The 21,970-nt window shown below is 39.1% G+C and overlaps 1 protein-coding gene across 1 annotated transcript in view; it reads right to left on the bottom strand.

Moving 5' to 3' along the window:
- Nucleotides 1–21,970, bottom strand: part of megf6b (multiple EGF-like-domains 6b) — a gene marked incomplete at its 3' end in the record, with an annotated part of 40,981 nt that overhangs the window by 14,808 nt on the left and 4,203 nt on the right. Inside the window, 3 exon segments of the mRNA XM_014002844.1 lie at nucleotides 1,211–1,333; nucleotides 13,850–13,954; nucleotides 21,155–21,264. Coding sequence (XP_013858298.1) covers nucleotides 1,211–1,333; nucleotides 13,850–13,954; nucleotides 21,155–21,264 — 338 coding nt within the window.

Below are 21,970 nucleotides of genomic sequence, written 5' to 3'. Positions count from 1 at the left end.
GGAGAAAACCCAGGACTCGCTGGAGGGATTGTGTACCTCCTCTGGTCTGGGAACGTCTCGTAAAATCACTCTCCTAAATCACTCGTACGCACAACTTAAGAACAAATCTGTGCGTACGAACGGTTCTTGCATGAGGCCCATTGTTTCTTCTGCTTTTTACTAGCCTGGTTAAAACCAGACCCTGTCCTTCATTTTGCTTCGTACTAGGGTCTGGGCTTGCTGCATAGAGAATAGATTTCTTGCAGGAGGCATGGTCTCTGCTGAAGTATGCGTGTATTGTCGGTGTGAAGGAGGCTACGATAAGAAGCTAACTGGAAATCGCATGTGCTGTAAACAACCTTACTGAGAGGAGAAATATACCGAGCCGAATGTGATGGCAGTAAATGAGAGCTGCTGCTTTGTCAGACAAATTTAATTTAATTTGGAAGCCTTATCAACACAGACTGGCTTCATTCACTTCCTCCACTGCCGTATGCTAAAACAACTAGCAGACACTGCGCAGATTGAACATCGACGTCATTCAAAACTTCTGTTCTCTGATTGGCCCAGGTAAAATAAACTACAACCAGAYACTGCGCAGAAAATCGACGTTCTGTTCTCTGATTGGCCCGGCTAAAAATCTGCCAGCGAAATCCTTGTYTGTGGGAGAAGTCCCAGACGGCGCAATGAAGGGAAACTAGAATTGAGCGGAGCTGCGTAGGAAGGCAAGGGCCAGGCTAGTTTTTTACTAGTTTACGGTCATAATTAAAAGTACTGACAACACACTTGCAACAGTTATGGCAGAGCTGTCCAAAACAACAATGATTCCAGATTTTCTAATGAAAATTGAACAAATAAACATTGAGGACCTCATGAATCAAACGTCACACTTGGCACAGGAAGTGCTAAATGAAAAAAGTATTTTAAAGTATTTTTGAGTGAGGGGCCAGTTTATTTCTACATAGGGTTGCGCAAACAAACCATGAGCAAATACAGTTAATACAAAATAAAGGAAACTTGGGGAACATAATAAAGAAAAAAACATATTATTTAAATTTTACAAAAAACGAGATGGTTCCAACTTGTTTTGTGCAAAACTGACAAAAGACAACACCTTTCAGCACAACACAATCAGTTGTAACATTGTGATTTGTTGTGCTTGAACTTTGATTTTGTTGGTTTTTTATGCAAAAAAAAGCTAAATTAAAATTGCGAGAGTTTGACAACAAACCTTGACATGTTTTGCCGTCCTCGTTCAGTTCCTGTCCAGCAGGACATCTGCAGTAAAAACTCCCAATGATGTTACAGCAGAGACCCTCACAGCCACCATTGGTTTCCTCACATTCGTTCACATCTGTTGGAGAAAAATGCAGCAAAATTTGTCTCACTCACAATAAAACCATGTTATTGACTAGGAAGGCAAACTGAAAGTGTTGGTTTAAACAGAATTTCAAAACAGAATTAAACTTTTTTAATTTGGTGCAGAAATGGGCAACAATGGCACGTTCTCTTAGGTTCCTTATAAATCTGTCATTTACATCAAATAAAAGCCAGGAGTGGTTTTGTTAAAGATTTGTACAATAAGTGAAGATTTAGGTTTATTAAATTAAATTTTTTTGTGTTATTTTACTGGTTAAACTTGCTATCAAACCTATGAACGGAAAAACAGCTGAAAATCTCTCAAACTTGTGTTTGAATTTGTGTTCAAAGATAAAATCACTGCATTTATTTATCATTATAATCACAAAAATCTTTCTCTAGAGATATACTCAGCATATTTTACAGATGAAGATTTTTTTTTTCTGGTATGCCAGTCTCGAAGTGAAAGCTAAAAGCGAGGAAGTAAATAAAGGAGGAACATTTGTTTGCCAATAAACACTTTATTTGCTCATAAAAAGAGGAGAGTAACTACAGAAAAGTTGAAATGAAAAAAAAAACAGCTCAGAATATTTCCCCCTTCAAGTAAATGTTACTCAGCTGTTTTGGTTGTGTTTTATCAGCCAATTAAGTGATTTCCCTCTCAGTTAACGGGATCTGGGAATGTTCACACTGAAACAAAGCATTCGTTCTGTTGCCAAATCCTAAATTACCTGCAATATTTAAAGAGGTGCTGTTTTAATATTAAGAATGAGGTTTACAACATTACAAACCAAACTATGAAGGTTATTTGAGAAAAAGCTCTGAAGGAATAATTTATATTAGTCACCGTTCTAATGCAGAAGCTACAGATTTGTATTTTAAGAGCTTGGTTTATTACAGGGCTATTCAACTGGAGGCCCGCAGACCACATCAGGCCCACTGGTGACCAAAATCTGGCCTACCAATTGGTTCATTAAGTTCATTGGTTCTTAAGCCCAAACCCTCGGTTTTCTACTTTAATTATAAGTTCTTTAAATTAAACATAGACATGTGTGGTATAAAGAAACATTAGAATGTTGGGCAAAAGCTGGTAAAAACCATTTGAATGAAAACCCAAGACACTTGAAACTACAAGCAGTAGAATATAAAATTAAGATAAGTAAAAATAAAATTGGTTTAAAAATGTGGCAAGCTAAATATATCAAAATAACATTTGTGTCAATTGTTTTTGATTTTGTTTTAATATCACTTCTTTTATTACATAGGGTTCTATATGTTGTATTCATGATTAAATGCAGCAAAATAAACCATTTCAAAGGTAACAGATCTTTGTAATACTTGGCTTATTTACATAATGACTTTAATTGCTTGATGTTCGGCCTCTCAGCTGTTGGTCTGCACTAACCTTGGCCCCCCAGAGAAATTTACTTGAATGGCCCTGGTTTATTAAGTCTGTGTCCTGAGGTGTAGCAAAGTAGCTGCGACTGAAAGTAAAGTTTCTTTAACTTTAAAAAAAATCAGAAAAGGACGACATTAATGCCTAAATTGACTCTGAATGCGACCTGAAAAATACAGGATTCTGTGGTCAGACTGCATGTGGATGTTAGCGTGAGGACGAGCCCCCTGAGGCCACACACCTGCATGGCAGCTGAAGTAAACAGGACCAGAGTCACACTCATCCTCAGTATCTTTCTGCCCAATAAACGAGCAGGAATGTTGAACGGCTGCGGGTCAGGTGAAAAAGATACAGAAGAAATCGATAATTTACTGTGTCGTTTCTGTCTCTTTTTTCAAAGTTGTTGGAGATCTGTGTTTGTTTACACATCCGTGTAGGTAGTTTATTGATTATAGCCAAAAAGATTTGTCTAGGATTGTGCAAAGGTTAAACCTGCACAACTGTAATGCAATCATTTTGAGAAGAAAATAACTTCACATGCKTCGTGTTTAGGATTTTATCCACTGACGCTGACTTTGTAAAATGTTAAACAATTTCCTGATAGGTTGAAAAAACTCATTTTGTTATTTTCTTCTGCTGTAAAGAAAAACCCTAAGACACAGATTTGTCAGATTTGTATAAAACCAAGTAAAAACGTCCATATCTGTGAATTGGACACTCTGTTCCCAAGAAACCCGGCAAAGAATGAAAAGCTAAACTGAAAACGTTTGATTTTGTTTCCTGAGCTCAGCTGCAGCAGAGCTTTGAGTTGACATTCCTCTGCTGTATTGTGTGACTTCCTCTGATAAGGATGATCAGCACTTGCTCCCAGGAGGACGAAGCTAATGTCTCGGCACATCATTAGGGGCTTACCGGGCCAAAGAAAACCTTCAGACCTCTGATATTATCTCAGCGGGGTTGTGGGCTGGAAAAATGCAGGATTTATCCAGAATCATGAATTTGGCTGAAAATCAACCTGTTTTCTTTTAGAGACCTGAAGTGGAAACCTGCTGATGCAGCAAAATGCTTTTCTGATGTTCACTCCTGTTTGAGCCTCAGTCCTCACAGCTGCTTTCATTTAGCAGGTGCTATGAAGTCGGAGACAGTCTATTTGGTTTATTCACAAAGATGTTGACCTCTGCTTGTAGCAACTTATGGCAATAAGATCTAAAACTGCAAATCTTTTATGAGCTGAAACTAATTATTAACTATGACCCTTTCAGAAAGCTTGAAAAGCTCATCGTCTCGTCTAACTTACAGCACAGCCAAACCTAAAATTACAATTTATTGTTAAAAATACATATTTGTTTCCACCCAATGGGCAAATTTCCAAACACCTCTTATGTTCTGCAGTGAAACAGTTGAACTGGGTAAAGGAGATATTTTTATGAATTAATGAAGGCTTTTTTTGTAAACTAAAGATTATTTTTGATTGAATTTATTTATTTGAGGAAAAGGGGGCAGATATAATAAGATTTTTTCTTCTTCTTCTTCTAGCTTTCATTTAATTTATGAATTGTATTTTGTTGTATGTTGAATTTATGAGGTTTTTAAAGAAATTAATAAACTTTAAGTCCATGCAGAGTCAAACATTTATGTTTTATTCTTTTATTCATGTGCAGATGAGCTAAATGAGACATTTTCTCTTCAGGCTTGTTTGCCTGTGAGTTGTCTTTATAACAAGAAGTGCAAAACAGAGATCAAAGTGATTATTTAATGTGAACTAATCAACCTGCAYGAATTTATTTACAAGCTGTTTTAGTGGAAGTGATCAGATAAAGTTTAACATTGCCCCCTGCTGTTAATCCTTGGCGACRTCAAAACAATCCAGATGTGCAGCTGAATATTTATGAATTTAAAACTGTGATTTTCTGCCTTTTTTAATTCGTAATGTCACTAAAAACACAGTTTCCTAACAACATAATAATTTACTGTCAAAGTCTGCTATATTAGCCAAAGTGGGTGAATGTTTTCCACTCCTGGTTTACCACAGTGGCTTTTTCCAGAGAGCCATGCTCGATGGAACCTTTAATTTTCAACCTTAGGCCTTATTTTGGTGCATTCTTAGTGGCAGTTCTGAGCAAAGGATTTTTTCCTGAGATGCTGTAATTGTGGCAAACATGGCAGCCGAGTTGTTAAAAAGTGAATTTACTGGAAGTGGTACGATTTGCCAGGAAATTGCGAAGTTAAAAATGTTTCTGTAATGACAAAAAAAAAAAAAAACTAACCACACACAGACCTTGTTGAGACATTTGTACACCAATCTACTAAGTTCCAACATTTTTCTATTTGCCATTGACTGAACAAGAAAGAGTGGTTTGGTATTAAAACTGTGTTTCTATATTTTAGAGAGGAAAAAAATAAGATTCAAATGACAAAATACAGCAAGATTATGTTTTTAAACACCTCAAGACATTTTTTTTCTGTTAGAAAGCAATAAAAAGTTAACTGTGATGCTCCTTTTTAAATATATTTGTCTTATAAAAACAAAAATCTGGTTGATCCTTTTATTGAAACAGTAACACTTTGCTTTCWTTCAACCTGTCTTTTAAAGACTAGTGTTGACAAGAAGGCAGAGACAAGCAGCAGACTGTTTGACTGGATGAAGGCTTTAACAGGCCGAGACTTGAGTAAAAATATCAATTAAATCACTTTGTAGTCTGCATAAAGTTGGTTGACCTCCAAACCCTCAGCTGTATTATWCGTGCACGTTTGACCTCACGAGACACTAAAATCCACCGTTTCAGTCTGTTTATTCTGCGCTGCTAAATCCCAAAATTCCTTTAATCCTCATTTTGATGATTCATTTCTCTTCACTGCAAGGCAAACCTGTGGGTTTCACTTGCACACATGTGTGTTCATGTACTGTATGTTTATGATTTAAATTCTCTGGTCTTCTGGAGCCAGATGCCTTCTGCTGAGTAAGCTTCCATTTTTTCCCTTGCTTTTTCTGTGTCAGATCTGACCACCACAGCTTCCTTCATTCCTAAAAACAGACAGCTGAGTTCACTTTGATGAGTCACAAAATTTCTCCAAAGGACGATGTCTTCATGCTGGACAATTACAGCTGTTTCTCACAGCTTTGTTAAAGGTATCCCTGATTAGTTGTAACATTAGACTTTATCTGATAAACATATATTTTAACTGTAAAATAAGACAAAAATACCGTGGGCTGTTTAGTTTTGTAAATTTAAAAACATATACTGTATTTTAGCATGGATGGAGCCATTTTATTTGCACACAAAGCATTCTGGGTAAATGATGACATGGATAGGTCCTCGGTGTGAGCGAGCTATATCCACCCTGAAGGWTAATCTTGGACAATATCTGACGATTGTCTCTTTTAAATGAAACCAGAGAGCGTTGACAGAGAGGAGAAGGTAGAAATGACTCAGCCTGTAACTGAAAATGTGGATGGAGGACAACAGATCTCTAAATGGCTCACATGCATTTGACAAATATAAGACAAATATGGATTTCTTGAAAATGCATGCCAACACTTTTTTACCATTGTTTCATCATTTGCTTAATTTMTGTATTGTGCAGTCTATTTTCCCTGATGCCTGGAAGTTTGCTCAGATTACTCCCATTTTTAAATCTGSTGATCCAACAGAAGCTTCAAACTATCAGCCAATTTCTGTTCTTCCTATTTTTCTAAGTTACTTGAAAAAACATTATTTAATCAACTACTTCAGCATCTAGAAGCTAATAATATGCTAAGCAATAGCCAACATGGTTTCCGCACATCAAGGTCATCCATGTCTGCATTAATTTTATTCACTGAACAAATACGTGCTGCTTTGAACAAAGGTCAAGTAACTGGTGCTGTATATATTGATTTTTGTAAAGCGTTTGACAAAGTTGATCATTATACTCTCTTAAAAAAGTTGATTTCTTTTCAACTTTCATCATCTGCAATACAAATGTTTTTCACTTATTTGACTGATAGGTGTCAGGTTGTGAAACATGGAAGCTCTGTGTCCGGGTCTCTGTCCTGTTCCGTGGGAGTTCCGCAGGGTAGCATACTGGGCCCATTGCCTTTCCTATTATACATAAATGACCTTCCAAAAATATTGAAGTATTCAAATATTTTAATGTATGCTGATGATACTGTTCTTTTTTTGTCTGATTTAAATATTGAATCCATTAATAGTCAGTTACAAGCAGATCTTCAGACATTTCATGGTTGGCTTCAAGATAATGTTTTGTCAATTAATGTTAAAAAAAACTGTGTGCATGTATTTTTCCTCACCAGGAGACATTTCAATATAACAAATCAACTCACTTTTTTAAACAAACCCCTTGATATTGTCACTACCTACAAATATCTTGGAATTACTTTGGATTCTCATTTGACTTATYGTGATCMTGTAYAAGTCTTAATCACTAAGCTGAAACAGAAATTATACGTTTATTCAAAAATTAGATCCAATCTGACATCTTCTGTTTCAAATATCTATCTTCATGCCATTATACTCTCAACCATGTCGTACTGTTTACCTGTTTGGTCTCTTACAACAAATGAAATCTTAGAACCCATACTTAGGCTCTACAACAGGGCCTACAAAATTTCTAAAAAACTTCCTGGTTGGACTCATCACTGTACAGTTCTTTCATTGTCTGATGCCTTGATTTTTCAGAATTATGTTTTGTATAGTGGTATTAATTTATATTTTCAGATCTTCCAAGGTGCCAATTATGGAACTCTCTGTGCATTGTTGCCCAAATCAAATTCTGGAAGTGGTCATTCAACTAGATCTGTTACAAAAGGACAACTGATATTACCAAMTTTTAAAAACTGTTACGGCCAGAGGTCTTTCTTCTATGTTTATACTAAAGCATGGAATGACATTCCTCAAAACATAAAGTCCATTTCAAAACTACAGCCCTTTAAGAAGAATCTTGTCTGCCATCTGCTGGACACTTTTTGTTGTGCTCATATTTAGACGTCCTATTTTACAAATGCTGCCTTTTTGAAATTTGGTATGTTTGTTTGTCTTTGTGTCTATGGTGTATAATGATGCGATTGTGATGCTGTAATTCTGAGTGTTTATGTGCTGCAGAACAGGAACCTGCTGTAAAACAGCAATTATGCTGAGTCAGGCTTGATTTTTAATAATCTTTTCCTGTTAAATAAATAAAACAAATCAAATCAATCAGCTGCGTTTTACAGACAAAAGCAAAGGTCAAAAAAATTAAATCAACTGCAAAAAACCATTCATGTCTCAAGGCTGGAGTTTTACGTTCAACGCGAGTAAACACTACCTCCTGGACTTCCAGCCTTCTGACCCAGAGTGCGTTCTGTCTTTCCTGTAGGGACATGCTTTTTTTCCAGCTCTGGCCCGGGAGTTTTTTTTAATGTCTGGGTCACTAAAAGGAGGCCTGCAGGAATTTAAAAATGACTCTTTGTGATTCCAGGCTGGGTTTGTGAGGTACGTAACACAGGTATGTGCAGAGGGAGAATCACTCAGAGCTGTTACCCTACAGGGCAGAAACATGACATCCCATCATATACTGAAGGAAGGAACATTGTTGCTTTGTATTCCCCAAGTGTGACATTACATGCTTCCACAGCAGGACCAAAAAAAACATAACCTGAGGGTTGTTGGGAGGCGATGAGCTCTAATGTTATGGAGTAACTTCAGAAAGCCACTAAAGATGATTTGTTTCGAACATCAGTGCACGCTTTACTCGTGTCATTGTTTTTTTTTAACACCATTCATATCATAATGATGATAATTACAATTTGCTTAACAGAAAATTTCTGTTTTTAATAATGAGGTATAACAACCAGAACTCATCAGCTGTAAAATGTAAAAAAAAATCATCAGGTTTATGTCTGTATGCCAGAGTACAGTCTGCAGCCACATCCTAACGAATCTGTGTTGGTGCCCAGATGCAGTGTAATTACACGAGATTATGGAGCTGTGCAGGGTGCAGTGGCAGGTAGCTGGGACGTACCCCACCCTCCAAAGGGAACACGCTCCCTCTAATCAGAGACGTCTTTCCTTTACGGGCTCGGAGCCGCTCGCTCTCCTGGCTCAACCTAATTATCTCACAGCAAATTAAAAGCTTTGGCCTGAAAGAGACGTTAAACAATTGCTACAAATGTTAACAGGCTTTTCACTGTATATGCAAGAAGCTTTTTATTTACCTGTGTTTTGATGACAATTGAAAGAATTTTGTTTAAAAAAGTTGATTTAATTAAATATTGTAAAAAAGGTACAGTTTACTGAGATGAATTTGAATCCTACACTTGTTACAGAGTGAAACGAGTTCGAGCAACTTTTAGATCATTAACAATATAGACTCAAATGATAAAGTGTTTTAACATTTTAGTTTGTGTTACAAATAATGATTCTGCCCTAAACAGAGAAGAATGAATCTTTACTGTAAGACAAATGTCTTTGATTTGAGAAATAAAGGTTAAACCGGGAAATGACAAGGATGCAAAGAAATAAAGTGAAACTGAGACACAAAGGTTGAGGACAAAGTGGTGAAGAATGTGTGAGAAAACTCCAGGCTGTGTTCTGCAGCGCCTCCATCACTAAGGTGTCCTTTCTTTTCCATTCTGTGGGAGTTCTGACCATTAACACTCAAAAGATGAAGGATTAAACCTTTGAACTAAATTTCATTCATAACTTTGACAAAACCTCCTTGACTCCAATTTATGGCCGAGGAGAGAAAAATCATGAACAACATGCCTTTGTCACCCCCCTCAATTTGTTCCCCAAAGAGGTCTAGCTTTAACTTTTTCACCTTCTGTTTGTGTTTTTCCAGGTCAGAACCAAATACATAAATTCTCTCTGCAAAGTAAGAAAGCAGGCTTCAACATTTTCACATCTGTTTTAGCTGTAAGCTGTTAAATCAGTCACAGAGAAAACAGGAAATTCTGAGAATCACCGCCTGAAAATGGCTTTGCTTATCCTTTTGTGGACACTTACAACACCATTACCAGCCATTAATGTCCAAATGGGTAATTTATAAGTATATAAAACAAGTGTGCTAGAAACCAAACCCTGCTATCCAACACCTTTTGGACCTTTTCATTGAACTCCACCAGTCATGGATGACAAACTGCTGCAGCTGAACATCTCGGTGTATCAGCATCTCATGCCTTTACAGTCCTTCATGCTTATAATCAATAAAACATCAGAAAATGTGTGTTAAAGAAGTGTTTTAGTATTTCAACCTAACCAGCCACATTCGCAGTCCATTCAAAAAAACAGGAAACAGTTCCCATCGTAAAAGTGACAGATTTGCACAAATCAAAGCAACCTTGTAATCCAATTACAATGTTAGCGAAACTCTAAATCTTTCATTCTCTTTAAACTACTAAGGACAACTTTGGATCTCTTCCACATGTCTTTTACTCTTTCAGAAAAATAAACTCAAACCTTTTTTTCAGTCAAAGAAAGGGGCAACGGCAGTAAACTAAAGTGTTTTGGTAAATCAGTGTTTCTTCATTTTTTTTTATTAATTCCTTATAAAAAATGTTAAATTACACAGAGTTCAGAGTTTAACAAAGGCCAGCAGACTATAAGGAAATATCAGATTCAATCCCTAACTGATCCTTAACATCAATAGAAGAGATACAATACGAAGATAAAAAAAAAATCCCAGGCTGTCAGCTTTGTAGCTTTAGGGGTAGCAGCAGGTGAGAAATGGTTTCTCATGTTGTAACTGGATGTTCTGTTTAACAGCATGACCCATCTGACAAAAGCACCATCTGTGTCTCTGCTGCTCTCTGCCATCACTGTCAGTCCGGATGAGCAAATGCAAAAAATAGTCAGTCTTCATTTTCATATGCTTTACAATTAGCTACAAATGAGGCCAGTTTTGGAAATGCAACCTTTCACCTCTCTGCTTTCCTGTCTTCTTCACAAATGTCTTGTTCTCAAACTTGCTTAAAAACACTGCAATGAATGGCAACAATGAACAACCACTACATCCATGATTTTTTTCCCCCGCTGTTCTTGCTTTCGGGGTCACGAGGGTCACTGGTGCCCACAGCAGTCACTGTGGCCCAGTCCCAATGCTCAGTGCGCACCCTACGCMCCTCTGTGAAGTGTGGAYWCAGTYGAAGTGCACATAAGTGTTCGAGTGCGCAGGTTACAAGCGTGCAAAACAATTGAGAATTGGGACAGTACGGATTACGTCATCAAACACCGATAGCTACCGGTCGCTGTTAGGCCAAATTTCATATACATAAAAGCAAATGTTTAAAGAAAGAAACAAATTTTATCTCCTTCATGATTGAATTTACACAATATATGAAATCTATTCACTTCTCTACTAATCAGAAGGCAAACAAATTACAATGTCTTGTTCACTTTTTGGAATTCCTGATTTAACTTTGTCGTGACTGGTTCTTTTTTGTGGTGTAATCATTTTATTTAATGTTTATTATTATTATTATTATTATTATTATTATTATTATTATTATTATTATTATTATTATTATTATTACATATATTTAAACATTTTCCCTCTTTTTTCATTTATAGTTCTTCATTCCCCCTGGCAGCATTGTTATTTTTTGTACCATGTTTGAATGTTCAATAAAAATTTATTTTAAAAAAGTGGTCGCTGTTTTGGCAGCAATGAATTGTGTGAAATACACTACCCAAAATGTACCCTAAATGGGTTTGGCGAAGGGCAGATGTGGAGAATGTGGGACACACGATGCACTCAAACCCTTCAACGTAAACACGCATTTGAAGTGCACAAGGGTGGAACGAGGGTGGGAGTGCGAGTATTGGGACAGGGCCTGTGTGAGGGGGGTACAGCCTGGRCAGGTCGCATGTCCACCACAGAGTCTTATACTGTAGAGACAACCACTCTCTCTCTCACTCACTCACACCTAGGGACAATTTAGTTTCCAGTTGACCTAACATTCATGTTTTTGGTCTGTGGGAGGAAACCAGAGAAAACCCACACAAGCACGGAGAGAACATGCAAACTCAACCCAAAAAGGTTCCAGGTCAGGATTCGATTGGGTAACCTTCTTGCCGAGAGCAGCTCCAACTGAGCCATCATCCTACCCCGTTTCTTAACACGACATTTTTAAAAATTTTAAAAATATTTTTACTTAATCCGTTCAGTCTACATTTTCACATAAATTAATTTTTCTTTTCCACAAAACACGACGTGAGAGAAAAAACAGTATTTATACTCTGAGCAAACTTTTGTTTTTCAGTGCGTTGAGCAGTCATTCTGTTTATTTATGCGTCTGCTGCTGAGCCCAGATGTCAGCTTTCGTAAAGACGTGTCCTGCCTGAGACCTGAATGCTTTGGAAGCTGCTGTTTTCAGAGGAAAGCACTTCTGTATCGTTGACAGACTGGATACCAAATGCATCACACACCAAGAAACTAAATCCTGTTTGATACAGACAAGAATGTTAAAAGGGACCCCGACACAAAAACAGAGAGAACATCATACCCAACACAAGCCTAAAACAATATTTTGTTAGATAACCTCCAAGAACTTTTAATTCAGATATTAAGTTCATATAGGACAACATGACTGACATGAATAATCATCTATCAGCTGCACGTGACTTTCTGTTAACAAAAGATAAGAATGGTCCCCGGGCTAAAGTTCTTACATCACCACAAAAGGTAAGGCACCAAAACACAAAAACAGTAATTATTGTCTTACACATCTTTGTGGCGCAACGCTGCTAAAAAGCAAAACAGATGAGGGCTTCAGACAAGTTGTGTGAGTGGAAGAGTAATTGGCCCCTTTGAATGACATAAACATAGCCCAGCTGCTGCACGCAAACATGGACGAACCACATCAGAAAGGGACACCGCCACATGTGACCGAGGGGGGAATGTTGCTGCGAGTGCCTGGTGTGAGTGAATGATGAGTGGATCTGTGTGATGTGAGGCTCCGCGTCAACTCAGCGYGGCTTCAGAATATCACAAGTAGAGAGGGAGTGACAGCCGAGTAAATTACAGTCATAAATATAATCTTATGTCGGCTTGTGATCAGGGCTCTGACATGAATACAACTTCAACCACAGAGCATGACAGCAACACCGCACTGGTATGTGTTGGACCACTAAATAAATCTTCACAATGCTTGAGAAATTTATCAGTCATCGCTTATTTTTCATTAAAAAAAGACATTGCTTCTCTTTCTCCATTATGCTATATGCTTTACACTTCGCAGTTATGCAGACCCCCCTGAAAAATCAGCACCTGTGAGTGTTCTCCAGACTTATGTCAACACAAATGTTGCTCCTGGTCAGGCCACACCGCCACACCATCATCTGGTGGTTCATTCAGTGCCATTCACCGAACCATAAAACTGGGGGGGCTCCTTTACACTGTTCTCCACCTTGTACGATCCCTAAGTGCCCATTTCTGATCGTCATTATTCACAGTGCAGAACAGCAATGTTAGATTTTAATGTCCAGAAAGGAAGGGATTAGAGACGTCCGAACTTCTGCTTTCCCTGGGCTTTGATTAACGACTAGATGTGAACGTGAAGGATTACAGATGCAGAATTACAAGAAGAAACTTTGATCGTCTGAGGCTCCCTCGCTAGAAAACTTAAGCAACAAACTTCAGTAGTGTCTGGGACTGAGGGTGGGGTGGGGGTGTGAGGGTACACATTTCGGGACAGTGCCGGYACAAGCTTGACACAACAAGGAATTTCCTGTCGTGTGGAGCTGTCTGAAAAAACAACAGTCGTCCACTGTTTTACTTCAACAGCACAACTTCAACAATGGAGTGTGCAGATAAAATATTTTGGGCGAGCCAACTGCTGATGTGAGGCCATTCCTTCTGACACTTAAACAGAGTTCCATAAGCAGAAATGTAGACTTGAGTTGAAACTCAAAAGGGATTTTTTTTGTGTAAAAAGGGAACTCTGCTGTTCAGTTTCAGAACCTGTAGCCAAAATAGATGAAAGGCATGCTAACACTTCTTCCATATATTTCGTGATAAAACTTTCTGTGATGGTTTTAAATTAACTTTTAACTCTGTAAAGAAGAAAAAAATTATCTAAAAATGTATTTAAAAACTAAAAGAAGAAACACTTATCACAGCACAGATGTTTCTACATACCGTACTGGCATCTGGGCCCGGCGAACCCTGCAGGACAGTCACAAAGCAGGGTCGATCCCTCTCGACACCGACCTCCATTGAAGCACACGCCGTAGCTGCACGTCGCTGCATCGTGCGCGCACACACAGACGGGGTGGTAGGAGAGAAGAGACAGAACAAATGTGTGAGCGTGGTAAAAAAAAAACACCTGGCTGTTTTCATGAGGCCTCAACACCTGTGGTTTCAAACACTGACCTTATTCCATCAAAAACGCATCATCAACCTGTTAACTGCTGTCTTAAGAAGGACTTCGACTCTCCTCCGTTCACACTAACCAATGAAAGAGGAATTTACCACTTGGCTTGGAATATAGAGGCAGATTTTTGGCAAGCTTAAAGAGATATGCTAACATGTTCACAGCATCCGTGTTGTGTCAGAATTGACAGCAGCAGCTTGCACAAAGGCGTTTTATGGTCAGTTTTATATTAAACTTTTATGTCGAAGAACATTTCCTGAGAGCGACTGACTGGACTTTTACTCATTGTCACAAAGTATGATAGAACAGATGTGCCAGGGTGAGTTATAAGATAAAAAGAGGCCCATTTCCACAGATTTCCAATCCCTTAAGAGCAGAAAATCTGCCCAGAAGTTGCTTCAAATATAAAGACACATAAGTGTACAGAACGTGAGAACAAGTAGGTAACTTCTAAAGAGGTGTATAAATCATTGTATTCCATAAACTCATGCAACATTCATCAACCGTGACAGCCTGTATACAAAACACACGTCTGCCTGAGTTTCCCTTCTTATCTGATTTGTGTTGAGACTACTGACCACGTGAGGTATGACACAGCTTTTTATAGAAAGCTGGGGTTTTGCACGCTCCTCAGCAAAACTCTGTGTTTCTTTCTGACAAGAACAGAGGACTGACATCCTTTCATTGTTGCTCATGCAACATGTGGACGGTGGGAGTGGAAAAAGAGAAGAACAAACTGGAGCTAATCATAACAGAAGTACAAATAAAAATCCTTCCTCTGAAAGTCATCTTAAATTACAATCATCTGCCAGCAATGAGATTCTGTTCGTGTAATCTCATCAAAGAGAGAGCTGAATGCCCTTTCTAATCTCATCGAATGGCTTTATATGGTCATGGTGAGGGCCTCAGTTTGCTCAGTAAAGTTTAAACAGACTCAGCAATGCAAGTTGATGGAAAACCAACAAAAAAATCATCGTTAAACATAAAGCTGATACATGGAGATATACAATCAGTGGTAAACTGAAATCAACAAGTAAAAATTTTACATTAGTCTGTGAAAGACTTTGATTCATTTTCTTCAAATAAGTTTAATTTAATATATCAAATTTTGCGAAACAACTCAGTAATTGCTGAAAAATCATAGTGAAGACTTTATTGTCGCAAGTGTCTTTCATATATAAAACTTGGAGTCATTTCTAAACCTAAATCAGATTTTACTAATTATTTGTGAGTGATATCTCATTACTTTTAAACCTCTAAAAGTAAAAACAGAGGTCAAACTGACACCTGAGTCTGAAAGTGGAGCACAAAGACGTAGAATGATGCTGAAATAACTACAGGATGCCTTAAAGTGGACGTATTATGCCTTTAAATCCTTTTACATACTTAAACCATTCAGTTGGGGTTTATATAAAATGAAACTGCAATGCTTTGGTCTGAACTCCTTCTTATTGTAACTCCACAAGCCCCTCTGTCACCCTTTTTCAGAGATGTGTCTCAGATCAACTCGTATTGAGGCTGTCTCTTTGTTTCCAAATGAGGTGCTTTACACCCACCCAGGCTAATAACTATGTTTTCATCAACAGTGGTAGAAATTTCCACACAGTTTTTGCAAATCGTGCATTAATTGCTCACAAGAACTTGAATTTTTAAATAATTTTAGAGCATTAATCCCCTGTAAATTAGAATAATTAACTGGAGTAAATAATCTGTCTAATTTATTATATACATACATAAAACCATTTGATGTTCAGTTTCTCTTTTTACCGTCTTCCATATAGTATGAAAAACACACAACAGCAGTTTTCAGAGGTTCAACACACCATAAAATAAGGCTTATGTTTTATTTTACTGCAGCATTCCGTTCTTTTTGTGAAGCTACAGAAACTCCACTCAAACAGGAGGAACAGATCACCACAGGAAATCTGCTCCTGGCGACTTCCAGTTCCCACATCATTATGATTATTTGGCCACAACATGAATGCCACTGTAACGTATCCATATGATTAAATAATCAGGGGGAATTTTATTGGGGTGAATGTAACCAATGACAGGGTAAAAACAAACAAAAAAAGTCGGTTTATTTGCATAGCTCCAACTAGATCCAAATATTTTAGAACAATGTTATCACCAGCTGTGAGAGATCAAATTAATGAGACATTCCTAAAAAGATTTCAATGAAAACGATCAGCGGCACTGCAGCAGAAGGTCAGATGTCTCTCAGAGTCACTACAGGGTGGCATGACTAAGCAACAACAAGGGGGTGGGGTGAGTGGGTGGTGGTGGGGGCGCATTCCCGCTTCAGAGACGAGACACAGGATTGTTGGCATTAAACCAGCACATTTTTGAGCACCCAGCCCCCCACCCCACACCCCGTGCCCCATTTCCCTGAAGTAAATCCTTAACGTGGCGAGCAGTGCGCCACAAAACTCACTCGCGGCTGTTCCTGCTCCAGAGACACCTTCTCTGAGAGGGTTAGCTGCTCGCACAAAAAAGAAGAATCAGACGGAGCAAGGGTCAACAGCTCACACAAAGACCCTGAAAGGAAGACAAGCCGGTGTCAAAACGGGATGTCGACATCAACGCCGAGTTTGTTTAGTCTTCGTATATATGTTTAAAACCCCCACCCACCGCAAGTGTGACCTGCCGGGGGGGAATCATTTAGGGCACTTTACATAAAGGCCGGCCTGCACACAGGGCTCAGCTTGGGGCCATAATTGGTGAGTGCACAAYGCAGATCCAAGCACTGCATTCTGCAGCAACAAATCATGTTTTCTCTGCAGCAGAATGTGTCATTTCAAGACGTGTTCGTTCAGGGGCGGCTACACCTGCTCATTTCTGTCAGGTCCTGAGACGAGTCTTCTGCTGTTGGAATGCTGGATAAAAACAATCATTGTGGACACAAACTGATCCTTTACTCTTGACATTTTGAAAGCAAAGTTGGGATGCTTTAGGTTCCCGACTACAGAAGTAGACTTTTTTCCCCTCACCAGGACTAAATATTTACTCTCAAGATTCAAACCTGATTACAGCTGATTCRGTTAGATCGCCATCAGACGAGTTCTTCCAGCTGGCAAAGATGACGGCAAGAAAACCTCAAGAGGCTCAGAGCCTCAAATATTTCCGTAATTCGGCTTTTTTAAAATTTTTTGAGAAAGAAGTGCTCATTTAATTAGATGAACCCGCAGTCAGTGCTCTGTGGTACCAAACAATCGAAACCATAAGTTGACTGTTGTYGTACAACACTCTGGTTGGCTGTTTACAGCCTATTTTCAGTGTTTGTGTCTGTTTATCTGCAGCTTTTCATCATCTCATGTTCAACGTGAATGTTGCCTTTTTTTTTTACAATGCTGTACACTCAAACGCATATGATGCTGTGCGAAATTCTTGTTTTTTGTAAAAAATTTCTTGCTTTTAAAGTGGTCTTGAACAAGAGTTTCCAGGTCCTCTGAAAGTCTTGCCTGTGTTTTGTTTTTGTTTTTTTAATGGCTGCTTTTTTATTCCATTTATTCCAGTGATCATTTAAAGAGAAATATGAAATCTGTCATTTGTTAAGTTCCTAAACTCTGTCTCTGAATCATTCAAACAAACAAAAAAAAGCATTCAAACTCCATGAATGAATCTGTGTTGTCATGACACATAACAGACTTAGCAAACCTATTATAAATTGGATTGTTAATAACAGTGCCTGTCACAAAGATACAAGGTACTATGATTATTAAAAAAATATCAAAATTTCACAGTTTGACACACAAATTAGCTTTTTAGCGCCAATGAGGTCATTTCAAAAGACATTAATTGAAATTGTAGCTGACAGACTAAACAACAAAGCATCTTTTAGGTCTTTGCTGTTTTTCTCCTACTATTTTTAAAGATATAACCACATGCTTGTTCATCAGAAAACCTGATCAGGAATACTTTAAAGCATTACAATAAAGTCTGACCCCAAAGGGTGGTTTAAAACTTTTACACAGTACTGTAAAAGACCACCCATGGATAGATAGAGGGCTGTTTCCTTCTTTCTGGCCGGTAGCCCTATTTCACATGTAGCTACACGGGTCTCATCACAAAAGGAGGCCGGTTCCCATTCAGCAGTTAACGAGGACGACAAACTGGAGAAGCCATTGTCTCTTTTCCTCGGCCCCCGTCACAAAGCCGATTGTCGCATCCAATCAGCAGACCTGCCTGTTTTCTTCGCCCAGCTTGCCCAACACCATCCTCGCCCATCCCCTCGGCCGCTCGCTTGAGTAAAAGGTTTAACTCACTGACTGATTGGTGCTCAAAGCACTTAAGTGGAGGAAGTCGCCATCACCAAGTCAAGAGCCCTTCGCTCGCAGCAGAAAAAGATAGTGAGCAAATTGAAGTCTTTTCAAAACACACAAAAGACACTTTGACTGCTTCACCACCGCATTCTGCCTCCACTTCCACTCTGAATGCTGAAAAAAAAGTCAATAATTATTTAAAACAAAGCCTAGCATTCCTTGAAGGACTATCACCCAATGCCTTAATGTCAAAGTTTTAGACTAAGGCTTTCTTTTTTGGTTTTAGAAATAACAAGTTTGCAGCCAATTTGGTTAAATCTACAAAATAATATAATCTCCCCTGACCTTTTTTGCCCTTGGTTTATGTTTTGTGAGCACCACAATTTAATTTAATGTTTGTAAAATTCACCAAGGTACTACCGTCTCGGYTATGCTTGATTAGCTGTGAAAGCCGTAGCTAACCAAATGTAGATGTACTTCCATTGATTATTTTGGAACAGATCCATCCAGAGGTTTTGTGAGATATTTTGCGAAAACAGCAACAACTACCCACCCCCCCGCCAAAAAAAAAAATTTGAAAACTTGGATATTTAAAAACCACTCAAGAGCTCTGAGCCATGTTGTGAGGATGAAAACCACATAAACATGTATAATTAGATGATGGCATTATGGATCTAAAATCTATGAAAAACAAAATGGAGGAGGACAAATTAGTGCAACGAAACAGCAGATAAATAAGCCGGTGTTTGTTGTGGTATACTCTATTTTTAAAAGAATATGTGACTAATTATGTATGTCAGAAAAAAAAAACACAATCTAGAGCTTATACAGCTGAAAGTATGGATCACAACAATGTGAGAAGAAGTCAACCTCTGTGCAGCTGATGGGTTAAACAGAGGAACTGTCTGGAGAATCAGAGCTGGGGGCGGTGGGTTGACCTGAGAACAGAGCTTCAGATCATTGCACCTTCAATTCAGCTCACCTAAGGAGGGGTCATTAGACTAATTAGCTTACACTGACTTTATTTGGGAAATGTACACACACACAGAGAACGAGTGACAACAGGGCACACAAAGAGACTTCAAAAGTACCAGACACTAAATCACTATTTCAACACAAAGCATTCCTATTCCTCCCATTTGGGGGGGTTTCGGAGGATTAGCTAAAGCTGTACGTTTTGCAAAGCAGTTTTTCCCCCCCTTTCTGGATGCTGGAGGTCCTGCCGAAAAACAGCCACACAAATTGCGTCCGTGCTGACTGAAGTACAGCGCAGATAGCGCGCAGCAAAGTGTGCAGGAGTGGGAGGATTGCGGTGTGAGCTTCCTTTTATCCAGGTTCAATGGCTCAGAGAAAAGGGGTGATTAGTTCGTCCCCGTCTCAAAGTGCTGCCACGTCTTTGGTTGCAGAGATAAAAGCCGTGCCTCATACAGGAAAGAGCAGCTATTGTCACGCAAAACAGACTAACTCAAGTACAGGCGGCGAGCAAAACAGAGGAATGTCTCCTCATGGCTTTTCTTTCCGAGTGTTTTAAAACAAAACAGACTCATTTGGGGCACAGACGGTTTTATTGTATAATTTCACATTTTTGTTGGAAACAAAGAGCTCTTTGAGGAGGAGACAATAATAGGATGCACGATGATAGAAACATCCAGAAAATCTTTTCCTACTCGCCATCTCATCTACCTCCCAGTAGAGGGCCTCCCCAGAGAATCATTTCCTCATCCTGAAGGCCATCCAGCACTCGAGCCAGATATGGGAGCAGGACGAGAACTCGAGTGCTTTCATTTAAGTCGAGAAGCTGCGAGTTAAACAGTTTACAGGAAGGCTTTGCCAGGGGTCGGTCCACGGTACGCAGGCTGTGTGATCTGGATCACTGCTTGTGAAATCCCATCAAAGAAACCTCGGTCTGAGCGGTGTGAAAGCAGGGCCTGTTCATACAGAGATGAGCTGCTGGAAGCTTCAGCGTGACCGACGCAACTACTTTCCCTTGAGCCGAGATCAGGCTGGAGCGTTGGTCGAGGCTCGAGCCAAGCTGTGACGTCAGCGTGGGGTGCAGGAATCAGACGGTGCATGGTCAGCCAGTGAAACGGACGCTGTCACATACGTTTCTGAGCAGCGGCGTTAGTAAGATCGGGATTGGTGAGAGTAAATTCTGCGTTGCAGTGAGATGGGGGTGAATCTTTTGTGTGTGTGTGTGTGCAAACCAGCACCTGGTCTTTTCAGTGAGAGCTTGGCAGCGTTTGGCGGCAAAGAAACGAACTGGCCGCTGCCGTGTTTCCATGTCAGTTATAAAAGTATCTAATCTGTGTTAGCATTGCACAGCTTTGCAGAAGACAGAGCTGAATGTGGGATCGCGTTTGTTTTGGGCTTGGCTGTACACAGCAAGAATTCCAGCCAAGCAGCCACCGATTCTCAAACACGGTCTCCATCAGCAACAACAGCAGCTCTGCAGGGTCCTGACAGCACAGAGATGCTAAGCAGGGTTTCCTCTTCTTTTTGTTTCCCCCGAGTGCAGAAGTAGACACTACAACTCAAATCTAAATTCTGAGCTAATGTCAACATTTAAACTATGTCAACAATTAGGATTTTGTTTCCCTTCTAGTTTGAATGTTGCAGCAACATGTGCACAATGGATGCAATGCTAACTGATAACATCTGCTCTGGAGCCTGGACGGACAAAGTGACTCTTGATCATTTTTAGAAGGATTTTCATTCAGAAATCTTAATGTTAGAGAGTCCAGAAAAAGCTTGGGACACAAATACATTGAAATGATTTATTTGATGTAGGAGATTAAAATAAATACTTACGATAAAGACAACCTGCTTCTCTGTTCAGCTGGGTCCATCCCGGGCAACACTTGTACTCAGTCTGATAATCCCGTTTGTACACTTGTCTGTACGTCGTGTAATACGCCGACCTGTTAACACAACAAATGTTCAGTTCAAAACTTTAAATTAAACTGTGATAAAAAGCGGTCCGTTCTAGTTTGATTCAGCACCGAAACTGAATTCAAATTTCTTACACTCCAAGTACACAACAAAATGCATTTAACGGTTTAAAAAGTGGATTTTACTATGTCCCCTTTAAACATTTAATAATTTCACATGTTCCTTTGTGAATAATATATGGGTTTGTAAGATTTGTAAGCCACAGCCTTCTGGTTTTATTTACATTTCACACAAAGTCTCAACTTTTTTAGAACTGGGGTTTTATATTGACCTAATAATTGTCATCTGATGCTAAGCTACGTTTCCCAGGCTTTGAAGGCACCGTGTTACAGAGCGACACTGTTAGGGTCTGTTTCTCCCTATACTTTGGGGACCCTCTCATTGCTCCGCAGTCATTACGCGCTGCAGAAAAAAAAAAAAACAGCATATACGACAAGTAATTGTTGCCTTTGACTGCCATCAAAGCAGCCTTTGACTTTGTGACTCGGCAAATAATGCTGAGAAATAGAGCATGAGCGGCTCAATGAGGAGCTCCTGTAATATTCTGTTGGAGACAAAAGAAAGCGCTCGCTATAGGACGCTTCTTCACAGGAATGTTGGCAGCAGAGATGCGTATGTGTTAAATATAAGGTAAACCTACAGAAATGAGTGTGTGTGTGTGTGTGTGTGTGTGTG

The sequence above is a fragment of the Austrofundulus limnaeus genome, unplaced genomic scaffold (genome assembly GCF_001266775.1).
Source record: "Austrofundulus limnaeus strain Quisiro unplaced genomic scaffold, Austrofundulus_limnaeus-1.0 Scaffold15, whole genome shotgun sequence".
Taxonomy (NCBI): Eukaryota; Metazoa; Chordata; class Actinopteri; order Cyprinodontiformes; family Rivulidae; genus Austrofundulus; species Austrofundulus limnaeus.
The sequence above is the reverse complement of the archived record's forward strand: the minus strand, read 5'-3'. Positions and strand labels throughout refer to the sequence as shown.